Source organism: Eptatretus burgeri, chromosome 15 (genome assembly GCF_056783735.1).
Source record: "Eptatretus burgeri isolate ZD-2024b chromosome 15, Ebu_testis_v1, whole genome shotgun sequence".
Taxonomy (NCBI): domain Eukaryota; kingdom Metazoa; phylum Chordata; class Myxini; order Myxiniformes; family Myxinidae; genus Eptatretus; species Eptatretus burgeri.
The window spans coordinates 1,386,101-1,400,470 of NC_140975.1; the positions used below are offsets into that span (position 1 = coordinate 1,386,101).

Below are 14,370 nucleotides of genomic sequence, written 5' to 3' on the forward strand. Positions count from 1 at the left end.
CACGTGGTTGGCCAAATAACATCCTCCACTCACGAGAATTCCTCATTGAGAGAACCTGGTGAGCAGGATCAGTGTCAAGAAAACGAGGGACGTGTCCATACAGCCACAGCGGAAGCTCACGGACCATGCAGGAAACAAATCGCATTTGAGTGAGTCTCAGCAACCGCTCGTTGGACACAAAATCCAACCAGCGATAGCCAAGGAATCTCCGAAGATACCTGGTACCAAAGGCATCAAGTCTCCATCTCAGATCCCTGGTCAGAGTCCAAGTCTTGCATGTGGAGAGCAAGACTGGAAGCAGCAAGGACCTGAAGATTTGGACTTTAATCCTCCGGCACAGGTACTGACACAGCACCACACCCCATGATCCAGTGAATCAATGACTCCTCAGGCCCAACCCAGACATCTAATGACCTCTGGCTCACAGCCAGCGGAGACATGAATATTACTGCCAAGGAAAGTGAATCTCTCCATGACCTCAACATCCTCATCACAAATGGGTACAGACAAGATAGCAGAATCCAATATGTCACTGAAAGCCTGGATCTTAGTTTTGACCCAGGAAACCTGTAATCTCAGCGTCTCTGACTCTTCATTCAGCACCTCAAGGGCCCCAAAAAGGATATCCAGTCTCCACAAAGATGACTGCATCTTCTGCAAAATCAATGTCAGAGATGTTGACATTCCCAAATGATGCACCACAGCTTGATCTCTCCAACATCCTCCCCAGAATCCAGTCCATACAAGTGCTGAAAAGTGTGGGGGCCAGGCCAGTACACACCCCTGACAAACTCCAGTAACAACTGGAAAGAAGTCAGAGATCACTCCATCTCACAGTACTCTCAGTACCAGATTACAGATCAGACATCAGATTGATCAGTTTTCGTGGCACTCCACGGAGACCAAGAATCCTCCAGAGGGCATCTTGATTCACTGAATCAAACGCTTTGCAGAGATCAACATAGGCTGTTAGCAGCCCATGCCAAAACTCTCGTCTGCTTTTGGTGAGGACCCGAAGAGCGTTGACCATTGGTGAGGAAGAACGTTGGTGAGGACCCGAAGGATACGGTCAATTGTTGACCTCTTTAGTGCAAATCCTGACTGCTCTGGGCGCCGGTGCTCAAGCAGGTGGTGGTGAACCTGATCAAGAATTATCCGAGCAAAGACCTTGCCTGGCACTGAGAGCAGCATCACCCCTCGGTAGTTGTTGCAGTCCTGGCAATCACCCTTCCCTTTCCAGAGAGGGACAACAAGGCCCCTCTTCCAATCAGTTGGGATGATGCCTGTGTTCCAGGCAGAGCACAGAACTGCAAGAAATGTTATGAGTACAGCATTTCCACCAGCCTTGAGAAGTTCAGCATGGATGCCACAGATCCTCGAAGCTTTACCCCATTTTAACCGGTTCACCGCAGCCTGTGTTTCCACAAACGAAGGTGGACCACAGTTGATTGGAGGGTCAGCAATACGGATAGTTATACCCCTGATATCCAATACAACAGCTGGCGGGTCAGCCTAGTACAGCAACCCCCCACCCACCCCCACCCCTTTGCATAGAGGAAAAAAATGAACACTCACTGCCATTATTGTGGGTGAAATTGTGTAAGGGACCTCTTTTCTCCTCGAGGAACAGGGTATGGTGATCACGTGTAATATAATTATTCAAATTGTCCTGATAGGACAAAAGGGGGGAATGTGGAAGTGAAAATAATTATATTCATTTTATCCTTAATTATATTTACTTGTTGCTGATATTTTTCAATTGAACAAAGTACAAGATAAGGTCTTACTTTTGTACTGGAGTCAAATGACTCTTTCGTAAATCCTCCTGTCCCCAACAGTCTTTTGATCTCCATAGTGACAAAGACGAATACGCAAGCAAGGTACAATATTGTAGGCTCGTATCTTAAAAAAAATTATATACTTTTATCTTACTGAAATACATGTCAGGGGTGCAAATTAACGGGCGCCCGGTCACCAATGGCGCCTAACTTTTGTGCTGGGCGGGTACACAATACTGCCTTACCTGCCCGGCTGGCGAATCACTGGTGATTCCTGTTATTTTGTACAATTTGTACTAGCTTCTCTGCTAGTTTTCTCAACTAGAACTACTGTTTTTGTCCACAAAAAATCCATAGAAATCACCGGTAATTCTGCGGCGGCCATTTTGTCTGTTTTCATCTCGTTCCAAATCACTCATGATTGCGCGAGATTTGACGGTTTGGCGCGGTTTGGACGCATTTTCTCATGCCCAGGTTGGTTAAATGAGTGAATATGGGTGAATGAGTGAGTTTCATGGGTGAGGTTAGGTGAATGAGTGAGTTTGATGAGGCTTTTGGGTTAATGAGTGAGGTTAGATGAATGAGTGAGTTTGATGGGTGAGGTGGGTTAATGAGAGTTTGATGGGTGAGGTTAGGTGGATGAGTGAGTTTGTACGACTTGTGATCTTGGGTGGACGAGTAGTACCCCCACCATTGTCCATCACCCACAACCCCCTCCCCCCTCCACCCACAACTCCCCCCCCCATCGTCCATCAGCCACAACCACCCCATCACCCACAAAAATGCCCCCCCCCCATCACCCACAACCTCCTCCTCCCTGCATCATCCCCACCCCCACCCCACTCATCAAATTCACTCATCCATCCATCCAACCTCCTCCATCAAACTCTCATTCTGCAAACCTCCTCCAAACTCACTCATCCAACCTCCTCCATCAAACTCACCTCACTCATCAAACTCACTCATGTGAGTATATTAAAAGTGTTTGATATCAAATTTGTGACTTTTGTCTTTATTTTATCGGGCCGGTAGAAATTCTGCTGGGCCGGTAACTTTTTCTCGTCACCGGCCCTGTTGGACGGTGGATAAAAATGTTAATTTGCACCCTTGCATGTAACCAATACTAGTATCTCCAATGTTTACATGGATCTGCCCAGCTGTTGAAGAGAAAGATGTCTTGCTGCCGGCTATTGAGACCAGGCGCTCGACTGTCGAGGGGGAATTAAATAACTCCGGAAGGCTCCTGAGAACAGGCACCTTATCCAAGGGAAAGGAAATAACTGTCGACTTCTGGTGACAGGCACTTGTTAACTGCATAAAGAAGGCTGTGTGCTTTGATTGTCATTGTTGTAATTGTAAATGGAATGCATGTTCAAGGTAATGGGCTCATGCTTTTCCCTCCACCCTCTCCCTGCTTCCTGTCGTAAACTTATTATTACTCTTTTCCTCGAAGGCTGACCTGTGATTCACCGCTGCAAACGCCTTCAGTGCGTCTCTCCTCCACCTCCCACCCATGTGTTGCACTTCGTAGTTCTCTTTGTCTTACGCCTGTCAGCTGCGCTCCCCCCTCCCTGGTAATTGATTCTTGCCAGATGTCCCACCCTTCCCCTTTCTTTCCTGTCAAAATAGTAGAAAGGGCATTGATACATGCATTTGAGCAGAAAGAGGGTAATGTGTGATATTGTTCATCTTATTTTTCCCTCTTTCTCCATGCGTTATGTTTGTTGTTATTAATATGGTTCAAACTTTTCAGAGAAGAACTGAATTCTTCCACAGTTAGCTACTGATTGCTCAACCCTGCCTTTTGCTTCGTGAGTGCATGGTAACAAATGGTTAGATAACACAATACCCACAATAAACAAATGGTTGTATAACTCGATATCGACAATATAAAAGATCACACAACTCCATATTCATGGTTATGTTATTCAATCCCCCAACAAATTCATTCCATTTGGAATTTTTTTTCAAGTTTTATTTCTTCCACCCCCTCTCCTACCCTCACCGACAGGATGAAACCCCACTCACTTGCTGAGCGATCCATTCTTGGGTTCATGACTCTGAGCTGGCCCATCAGTGCTCAAATCAACACAGGCTCGAGCTGCCACACATAAAATCCATGAGAACAAAGGGTAGAGAATGCCAGACTCATAAACACCAAGTTGTGCAATGAGGTTATCGCCACATTAATTACCGCTCAATTCCAGGGAACACAAAAAGGACAAGTTTTTCATACCTTGAACTTTTTCACAAAGGTTATTTAGGGCTTTCTTTGCAAGTTGCTTGCATAACCGATCACCTGTGTCAGCCTTGGTACGGGCAAGTGGGAGAGAAGAGCATTAATACCATTTTCCTCATTTTGTTCCACCATGCAGGAACCCATTCACTTATAACAATAGTAAATACTGCGAGTGGAAACAAGTCAGAACCTTAATGCGCTGCAACATATTTTGAAGGTGCTGCGGTGTGGATTGGTCAGTCCCTGACACATGCAGCATTGCCAAGGCCTTTAGAAGCACAACCGTCCACCAACTAGTTTTGGCCTCTTTGGTCTCCGGATCATTCAGTTCCTCCAGCACAGCATTGCAAAGCTGCAGCGCTAAAGACTCGTGCACGGATGTGTCCTGTAAACAGCAAGGCATGGTCACAAAGCAATGCCAGTGGAGCTTTTCATAAATCACAGCTGAAAGAGTCCATTTTGAATGACAACATTTGATTGCATTCGACAGAATTGTTGGCCGAACCACAAAACTTGTGCATGTGAAGGGGTCAAGGATGAATGGAAAAAGACAAAATAGAGAGGGAAGTCGAGTTGGTAAAGAGGGGATGGCAGAGGAAAGCAAAAGACTAAATGGGGAGAGCTTCAGGGTGTTTCAAATAAATAATCATGAACTATTTGAGCAGCCTGATATTGTCGTTTCTAATGCTATACCCTTCTCTCTTGCAGGTTATGGTGGTGGTGGTGGTGGTGGTGGTGGTGGTGGTATGCCATTTCTAACAAGTAGTCAGTAGGACCCAACATCAACTATGGCATTCACAGTGGAACAAAAAGTGGAAATCATGACACTGTGGTTTGAGACAAAAATCCTACGTTGCGGTGTACCAACGATACTGTCAGTATTACAATGTTCATACCTGTAATGGCCCATCCAATGGGAGCATTCAGCGGTTTGTGGAGCACTTCCAAGTACACGGAAGTGTGAAAAATCAAAATAAAGGCAACAGTGGCCACCCACCAAGTGTTACGAAGGACCAAGGGAACATTGATCTTGTGAGAGATTCTGCTATCGAAAGTCCTAAGAAATCCCATTGTCGGTGTTCCCGAGAACTGGCAATCTCAGCCTCATCTGTGTGGTGCATTCTCACTTCTGAACTCAAGGTCAACAAATACATCATATCTGTGAGGCATAAACTAATTCTGAATGACACGGCAAGCCAAGAAACAATGTGTGATTGGTTCAGTGAACAAATGGAAAGGTACCCAAATTGGATCAACTCCTTGCGGTTCAGTGATGAAACACTTCCATTTGAATGAGAAATTAACAATCCATCCATCCATTGGGACCATACTCTGTGCAGAGTGATTGTGCTGCTTCGGCAGTCTCCTTGGCTATTGGGCACAATCCTGGACGGGTCACCACTCCGACACAGTATACCAGCACGCTGGCACTCATTTTGCTGACCTCGGAAGGATGACAGGTCGAGTTAACTTCACCTGGTATTAATTCAACAGATAAGCAGGATTTGAACTCAGGACCCTAGGATCCCAAGCCCACCACCCGAACCATTAAGCCAACACTAGGCATTATTAACAAGCACATCTTCTGGGGTGTGCCTCCTGAGGAGGTGGCTGAGATGTATTTCAAGGGCCCCAAGTAAACTTGCTTCTGTGCATTGAATGACAGATGGGGCATGCTGGGACCGTATTGGTTCAAGAACGCCAATGGTAAGACAGCGACGGTGAACGGCAAGCGGTAGCACAAGGTCTGATGCCGATTGCACGCTGATCTTGCTCAACTACTGCCTCCAAACCAACTCAGACTTGCATGGTTCATGCAGGACGGTGCCCCACCACACACTGCAGGTGAAACCATCGGCTTACTCCACCAGCTGTTTGGAAATCATGTCATCAGCCTGGACACAGCGTGTGAGTGGGCATCCCACAGCCCAGATTTGAATCCATTGGATTTTTTTTTGGGGTGCTGCCAAAGGTCAAGTTTACGCCGACAAACCTCGAACCATGGCTGTCCTGAAATAAGAGGTGGAAGACTATTGTGAGGCTACCATACCAGCCACTTGCAGACAAATTGTGGAGAATTTCGAAGTCAGGATCAAAGCCTGCTTGAACAGAGGTGGAATACACATTGAAAATGTCAACTACAAGCAGAAAATGAGCGATCTGAAAATGGCATGGTGTATGCTTTCCATCAATACATCACTGAACTTTTGTAATTTTTCTGCGATAAAACATTCAAATAGGTCAGGTCAGGTATGGGAGCATGTGCCAGAACAGCGCGTCGCTGCATCCACTTTCCGCCGGTACTCCAGGGGCCTCCGTCTGGCCATCCCCCAGGCAGATGCCAGGCCCATCCCCATCTCCTTGAGATGATGGTCAACCTGCTGCAACCATGAGGCACGTGGTCGGCCCACTGGCCTCCTCCACTCATGAGACTCCCTCGCTGAGAGAATCTGGTGAGCAGGATCAGCGTCAGGAAAACGAGCCACATGTCCATACAGCCGCAGCTGACGCTCACGGACTATGCAGGTAACAAATCTCATCCGAGTCTCTCTCAGCAACCGCTCGTTGGACACAAAATCCGACCAGCGATAGCCAAGGATTCTCCGAAGAGACCTGGTACCAAAGGAATTAAGTCTCCATCTCAGATCCTTGGTCAAAGTCAAGTCTCGCACCCATAGAGCAAGACTGGAAGTACCAAGGACCTGAAGACTCGGACTTTCGTCCTCCCGCACAGGTACCGGCAGCGCCCACACCCCATGATCCAGTGAATCCATGACTCCCCAGGCCCGACCCAGACGTCTATTGACCTCCGGCTCACAACCTGCGGAGACATGAATATCACTGCCAAGGTAAGTAGAATCTATCCACGACCTCAACATCCTCACCACAAACAGACACAGACAGGACAGCAGCATCCAAGATGTCACCGAAAGCCTGGATCTTTGTTTTGACCCAAGAAATCCGTAATCCCAACGGCTCCGACTCCTCATTCAGCACCTCGAGGGCCCCCAAGAGGATGTCTAAAGTCTCCGCAAAGATGACTGCATCATCTGCAAAATCAAGGTCGAGATCTTGACATTGCCAAACGATGCACCGCAACTTGATCTCTCCGACATCCTCCCAAAATCCAGTCCATACAAGTGCTGAAAAGTGTGGGGGCAAGTACACACCCCTGACGAACTCCAGTAACAACTGGAAATAAGTCAGAGATGGTACCACCACACTTCACAGCACTCTCAGTACCAGAGTAGAGTTCAGACATCAGATCGATCAGTTTCGGTGGCACCCCACGAAGACCAAGAATCCTCCAGAGGACATCCCGATTCACTGAATCGAACGCTTTACAGAGATCAACATAGGCTGCAAGCAGCCCTGCCGAAACTCTCGTCTGCGTTCGGTGAGGACACGAAGTGCAAGGATACTGATCAATCGTTGACCTCTTTGGTGTAAAGCCTGACTGCTCTGGACGCTGGTGCTCAAGCAGATGGTGGCGAACCCTATCAAGAATTATCCGAGCAAAGACCTTGCCCGGCACTGAAAGCAGCGTCACCCCTCGGTAGTTGTTGCAGTCTTGGCGATCACCCTTCCCTTTCCAGAGAGGGACAACAAGGCCCCTCTTCCAGTCAGTTGGGATGATGCCTGTGTTCCAGGCAGAGCACAAAACTGCATGCAACGACGCGAGTGCAGCATTTCCACCAGCCTTGAGAAGTTCGGCATGGATGCCACAGATCCCTGGAGCTTTGCACCGTTTCAACTGGTTCACCGCAGCCCGTGTTTCCACAAGCGATGGTGGACCACAGTTGGTCGAGGGTCAGCAACAGGGATTGTAACACCCTTGACGTCCAACTCGACAGCTGGGGATCAGCAGCCTGGTACAACCGCTCAAAGTAACCGGCCCAGCGGGCCTTCACTTCAGACTCCTCTGTCAAGAGCCTACCACTCTCTGCTCGAACTGCAGTGCTCCGAGGGATGGGCTTGGATGAACGTAATGCGCGAATTCCCCTGTAAGCGGGACGAGAATCACCTGTCCACAGGTGATGCTCTACCCCCTCACAGATTCCTCGCACATAGGCCTCCTTGTCCACCCTCAGTGCACGTACAGTTTTATGCCTCAGCTCCCTGAACAGCTCAGCTCTGCCATTCAGCCTGGCCCTGCGACTCTGGTCAATTGTATCCAGTGTCCCTTGAGAGACAAAATTCTTCTTTGCCCTGCGGTGAGCTCCAAGGCATCCACCGGCAACATCAAGGACGGAGGTCTTGAAGGTGCTCCACAACTCTTCAGGACCCCCCAAAGCACCCAGACCCCCCAAGTGTCCACTCAGCCTGTTCGCAAACTCCTCAGCTACTCTCTCATCCCTGAGCTTGGCAACATCCAGCCTAGGCTGGGATGGTACCATTCTCCAGGATTTAAGGTGCAGCTTTAGAGTTGCTACAACAAGCCTGTGGTCAGTATTGAGGGCAACTGGCACTCCGGTAGACCCTGCAGTTCTGGATCATCCTCCAACGACCGTCAATGAGGACATGGTCAATCTCCTTTGCCACACCGCCAGCGTTGGAATACCAAGTCCAGCGATGAGCTTGTGGGCGCTGAAACCATGAACCAGCCACCCTAAGTCCATGACTTCTTGCAAAGTCAAGGAACTTAGTGCTATTCTGGTTCATAGTTCCTGACCCATGGGGACCAACACACACTCATAACCGTCCCTATCAGTTCCAGTCGATGCATTGAAATCCCCAAGACTAGAAGTGTATCTCGTCTGGGGCACTGATCAACCACAGACTCGAGTGTGGCGTAGAATGTGTCCTTCACGGTAAGATCACTCGCCTCAGTCGGAGCATAAATAGAGACCAGGGAAATGACACCTAAGGAGTGACGAATCCTTAATCTCATAATACGCTCGTTGACCGGTGTTACCTCAATTATCATTGGGGTCAGCTTATTGGACACAGCTACAGCAACTCCTTGGGTATGGTAACCATCAGAGCGACCAGACCAATAGTAGGTGTAACCACCCACCATTATCTCGCCGCAATCCGGTCTCCGAACCTCAGAGAGAGCTGCAATCCCGATGTCCAAACGCTTGAGCTCAGATGATAACAGAGACAGGTGATCATCCTCTCTTAGGGATAGGACATTCCAGGCACCCACCCGAAGGGACCGCCTCAGAGTTAACCCAAGGAGACCGCCGTCTGGTGGACGACACCTCAGCACCACTCCGACACACTCTCCCGCAATCTGACCCAGGGATGTTACCCCGTGGTTTCCCTCCTATCAAAGATTGGGGGTCCGGAAGGCTTTGCCCCAATCCCATCATCCGGTGAGCTGCCCTGCGAGAAGCTGCACGGGAGGTACTCCCACGGAGTGGGTTTTTAGATTTTTTTTTTTTTTGCGTTTTTGCGTTTTGCGGAATGAAGCGTTTTACGGTGGCTGGAGTGCAAATCCTGCCACCAACCTCCTAATAAGAAGTAACCCAACTGCAGGAGGACGTCCGCAGACACAGTTGGGCACTAGATATGGATGGCCGTTGGCTCACAAGGAGCTCCTCCGCCCTTTGACAGGTTTTGTTTTTAATCCTGCTGGGTGTCCATATCCAAACACCCTCCTCACCAGAAAACCTGGTGGGGGAGACGGTTTAGTCGCCGACAACCCGACCATGGAACAGGTTAGTACAGGTTTACATGGTACCTGTAGCAGGTCACAGATCGAACCTGACCTGACAAAAATTTTTGTCCACTTTCAAGTTCAAATAGTCCACTTTTTTTTAAACATCCTGGATGTACACATCAACAAAGCTCGCTCACTCGCATCATTCAAAAACATCATGCTATTGAGAACTTCATGACAAATACTCACTTCTGCCATTCGTGTATGATCCAATTGATTATAGGAGATAAAACTTGCCCCAAATCAGGAGCTTTAACCACTCAAGGTGCAGAGAAGAGCAATACCTCTTGGGCCAAAACAGAGTTCCAATGCCGAGTATTTCCATCCCTCGTGTTGCTGAGACTGACGACGAGGCGGACAAGTTTGAGAGGTTCCACTTGAGTGAGGGGCGAGCTGATGGGGGCAGAACGTAGCGTGCGCAGTGTGGGAAGTAGACTGTTGGCCAAAACCTCTCGGTTCGACCTAAAAACACAATGCAAAATATTTTTTTTTCCAAATTATCCATAAATTTTAAAGCCAGAGAATGAAGCGACTGACTATAATCTCTACTATGATCATTTCTCCAATGACCATCCATCGTAATGCTTCATCCCACATTATAGTATGAGCGGGATTGGATCTGAGGCGTGACCAGCGCACCTCAAAATGTAATCACAGAATGTAGTGAGGGCGGAAATTAAAAATTAACGATGTCTAACCAAGACAGGCAGGATCAAGTGGGTTTGATCGAGAGGGTGGAAGAAACTACGTCCAAAGGGGACTCTGCAAAGGAATATTTGGTGGGGGGTGGGGGTGTGTGTGTGAGGGGGGGGCAAAGCAGAGACATTTGTAATGCTCAAAAACACCTAACCCCTCCCCCGAGAATGTGGTCTCCCTTGGAGTCCACACCCCGGGACAGCAGGTCGGCAGGTTGGCCTCGCCAGCACCGTTCGGCATGGACCAGTTGCTAACGATGTTCAGCTAGATTATGAGTGAGATGAGGACTATGAGCAACCAAATGGACGCTGGGCAAGCAGAAGCAAAGGCTGACAGGAAGACTATGGGCAATGATATGGCGATGAGGATCGAGGCTGTATGGGGGGAAGCTGAATGAAGTGAGGGGTGCATGAGATTATGGCGGGTCAGGCCAGAATGACGAAGGAAATACATGAACTTAAGATAGAGATGAAAGGACTTGGAGGAGTATGAATAATTAAAAACAAATTGAAAACAATACCGGGGCAATGCGGGAATCAAGTGGGCCCAGAATGAAGTAAAAGGGAAATTATAACAATCAAGAAAGACGAGACATGATGATATAACAGGGCAAATCCAAAGATAGCACGTGCATTATGTATGGGACAGTCTTTCACCCTCTCAAAATTAATCAAAAAGGACTATGGATTCAATGTTTTTCATTTTCATGTTTGGTATCTGTAAAATGAATACTGTTTATAAAAATGATGACATTTGACCTTGAGATAATTTGTCAGATAAAGAAAATGTACCCTTTTGCATATGGGACCACAAAAAAATTCAGATTTTTCAACAGAATCTTCAAGTTCAAAATTATCTTAAAGTCTTTTCTTGTACAACTTGATATAGAGTGTGAAGAAAGGATGAACGCTTGAGCTTATTATTGCAAAATCTCATTGAAAAAGATTACACCATATTTAATTGGCGTTCGTTCTTTCAATGTAGGACATGTTACGTGTGGAACATTCTGTCCCCCTTGGTTTAATGTGATAAAGTGTTTTTTTTTATCATGTTACACAAAGTACCATACGCAAATCATGTGCTATTTTGGTTTTGGGGAAAACAACTGGTGAATCATGAAAAAAATACAAAAACATTTTATTAATCAAATTCAAACAATTTCATCATCAGACTTGTAAACCTAACATTCAATTCAAAACCATGGATGTTGCAGCATGGAAATAATGAAATTAATTCCTATATCACAACTATTTTGGGTAATTTCACTTTGAATCATGTTCTTGTCTTATACAAAGTGATGTATATAATGCAATGTAACCTCTTCATCATCTTTATAGACAGTTGTCAGTACATGGTAAAGATTCAAACTACAACGAAAAGGAAAAAAAAAATTGTTCCCAGGTTTTTTTTTGTCTATACAGAGCTGTCATTTAACTATGCACCACCCAAATAAAGGTATGCGGCAGAAGAACATGTTGCATGCTTGGAACCAGAAATCACACTGAGGGTGGGCACTCTGCTTGTCTGAGATACTTTAGTATCAAATTTGTTTTTGGCTCATTCCGTGTCATTTCAGCCCGGGGTTGTGGTGACCCCCTCAGATTTTTCTGAAAAAAATCTCAAAGCTACCTTAACATATATGAGAAAGGTTTGCCAAGTTATAGCTCAAAATTTCAAGTAGTGTCCGAGATATGGCCCTACAAACACCCTCGGGGTGTTTCAGTTCTGGCAGTCGTGAGTTGCAGATTTGTATCTGAAGCATTTTTGGAGGGCTCTAAATTCCAGAGTTTTACAAAGAGTTCTGAAAATTCACACAAATGGTGTCTATTAGTGATGCGTTCAGAATCTGACATAAAAAAAATGTTCTACTTAAAATACTTTTTGAGATAAGTACTCTCAAAAGTGATTTGTGACATGCAGTCAAAAAAAATTTGAGTTTTAAAATTACTGCCAGTCAGTTTATTAATAATCATGAAGAATTTTGTTGCCCGATTTACATAATCTAGTGACTGGATCATTTACACAAGAAAACTGAAACCTTTTGGAGCAAAATCTTGGGTGCTTTTGGTGTCTGAACTTTGCTCCAGACTCAACGACATTGAAATTTACCCCAGTTTTACTCCAAGTGTTCACCATGTTGACAGTTACACAGCTCTATTAAATTTTTGTCACTTAAGGACATACATAGGCAAACTGTGGTAGAAAATTCAAGAGTTGTTCTCAATCCCTTCTATTTTTAAACGATTTTTTTTTTTAAATGCATCAATTTCTAATGATTCTGCGGTCCCAAAAGCTCCTTTTTTTAAATAAAATTTTTACGAACAAACATATCGAAAAAATAAAGATATTGTAAGGAAGTATGACTTAAGTGGAATCTAACAATATATAATTCCGTTTAGTAAAGCTTTAAGAAGTGTACCAAAATCATTTCCAAAGTTAGGCATGAAGCACAACTCTATCTAATTTAGGCTTTAACCCAATACACAGCCCTGTAGTAACTGCCAATGCTCATTGTTACATTTTATCATATCCTGGCAATTATAAAACTAATCACTGTTAACTTTGTACAATGGATCCAAGTACATTTGTCCAAACAATATGATATGAAATTGTGAAAAAAAAAGTTGAATCAGATATTGTACCTACATTTACAAATGGATGTAGACTTTCGTACAATGTACACTTAGTATAGAAACAATTAGATATGCAAATGAATATTTATAATGGTGATTATTATGATCACATTATGTGTCTTAATTTGTCGTTGAGATTGGCGGCGGCCTTAAACTAAAATATTCTTTCTAAAAAATGTGAGCCAAATTAAAGTAACCACATACTTGTTCTGACCAAAAAAACACAACAATTTGATCATTGTGGTGCCAACTTATGAATGTTTGGCATGGCTTCCACTTCAAAAGCTCACCTATTGCTTTTATTCTACATCTTTCACCGAACATGTTTTTAGCAGCGTCTCGCGTAGCGAACGCTGCTCTCAGAAGGCTCAGCGTTGTTCTTCTTCTTCTTGTGAAGACAAAACCTTTTTATTAGGACTCGGCACTTTTATATACACGATCTGGATCTCCTTAAATACTAAACACCTGTACACATCCTCGCATTGAGGGTGCCTTTTGAGAGCGTCTATCATGAACTTTTAAATATATTCGGACATTTGCTTTAAAGTTTAGAAAAGTTCACGTTACTATTTAAAGATTATTCCATTTAATGTATTGTAAATTCGTAAATACATGATTTATTTCGTAAATACACTATATTTCGTAAATATGTAAATACACTATGACGGGTCTCGCTATTGGCTTAATCAAGGCACGTGACAAAATATCAGAAGTTGTTGTTTATTTATTTATTTTTAGCCGACAAAACCTTTAGGACGCTGCTCTTGGACACATTTGTCCTTGTTTTTAAATAGTGGACCTTTTTAAAAATAGAAGGGATTGAGAACAACTCTTGAATTTTCTACCAGTTTGCCTATGTATGTGTCTTTAAGTGACAACAATTCAAAAGAGCTGTGTAACTGTCAACATGGTGAACACTTGGGGTAAATTTCAGTGTCGTTGAATCTGGAGCAAAGTTCAGACACCTATAGCACCCAAGATTTTGCTCCAAAAGGTTTCAGTTTTCTTGTGTAAATGATCCAGTCACTAGATTATGTAAATCAGGCAACAAAATTCTTCATGATGAATAAACCGACTGTTGGCAGCAATTTGAAAACTCAATTTTTTTTGACTGCATGTTACAAATCACTAATTTTGAGAGTACTTATCTCAAAAAGTATTTTAAGTAGAACATTTTTTTATGTCAGATTCTGAAAGCCTCACTAATAGACACCATTTGTGTGAATTTTCAGAACTCTGTTTGTAAAACTTTGGAATTTAGAGCCCTCCAAAAATGCTTCAGATACATATCTGCAACTCGCGACTGCCAGAATTGAAACACCCCTGGGGTTTTTGTAGGGCTATATCTCAGACACTACT

The 14,370-nt window shown here is 44.9% G+C and overlaps 1 protein-coding gene across 1 annotated transcript in view; it reads right to left on the minus strand.

The window, feature by feature from the left end:
• NCAPG (non-SMC condensin I complex subunit G) overlaps positions 1 to 14,370 on the minus strand; it is a 102,650-nt gene that overhangs the window by 29,842 nt on the left and 58,438 nt on the right. Inside the window, exons 16-19 of the mRNA XM_085855961.1 lie at positions 9,967 to 10,144; positions 4,208 to 4,402; positions 4,015 to 4,087; positions 3,807 to 3,879 (exon numbers count right to left, since the gene is read on the minus strand). Of these exons, the coding sequence (XP_085712087.1) occupies positions 3,807 to 3,879; positions 4,015 to 4,087; positions 4,208 to 4,402; positions 9,967 to 10,144 (519 nt within the window). The remainder of the gene's footprint in view (positions 1 to 3,806; positions 3,880 to 4,014; positions 4,088 to 4,207; positions 4,403 to 9,966; positions 10,145 to 14,370) is intronic.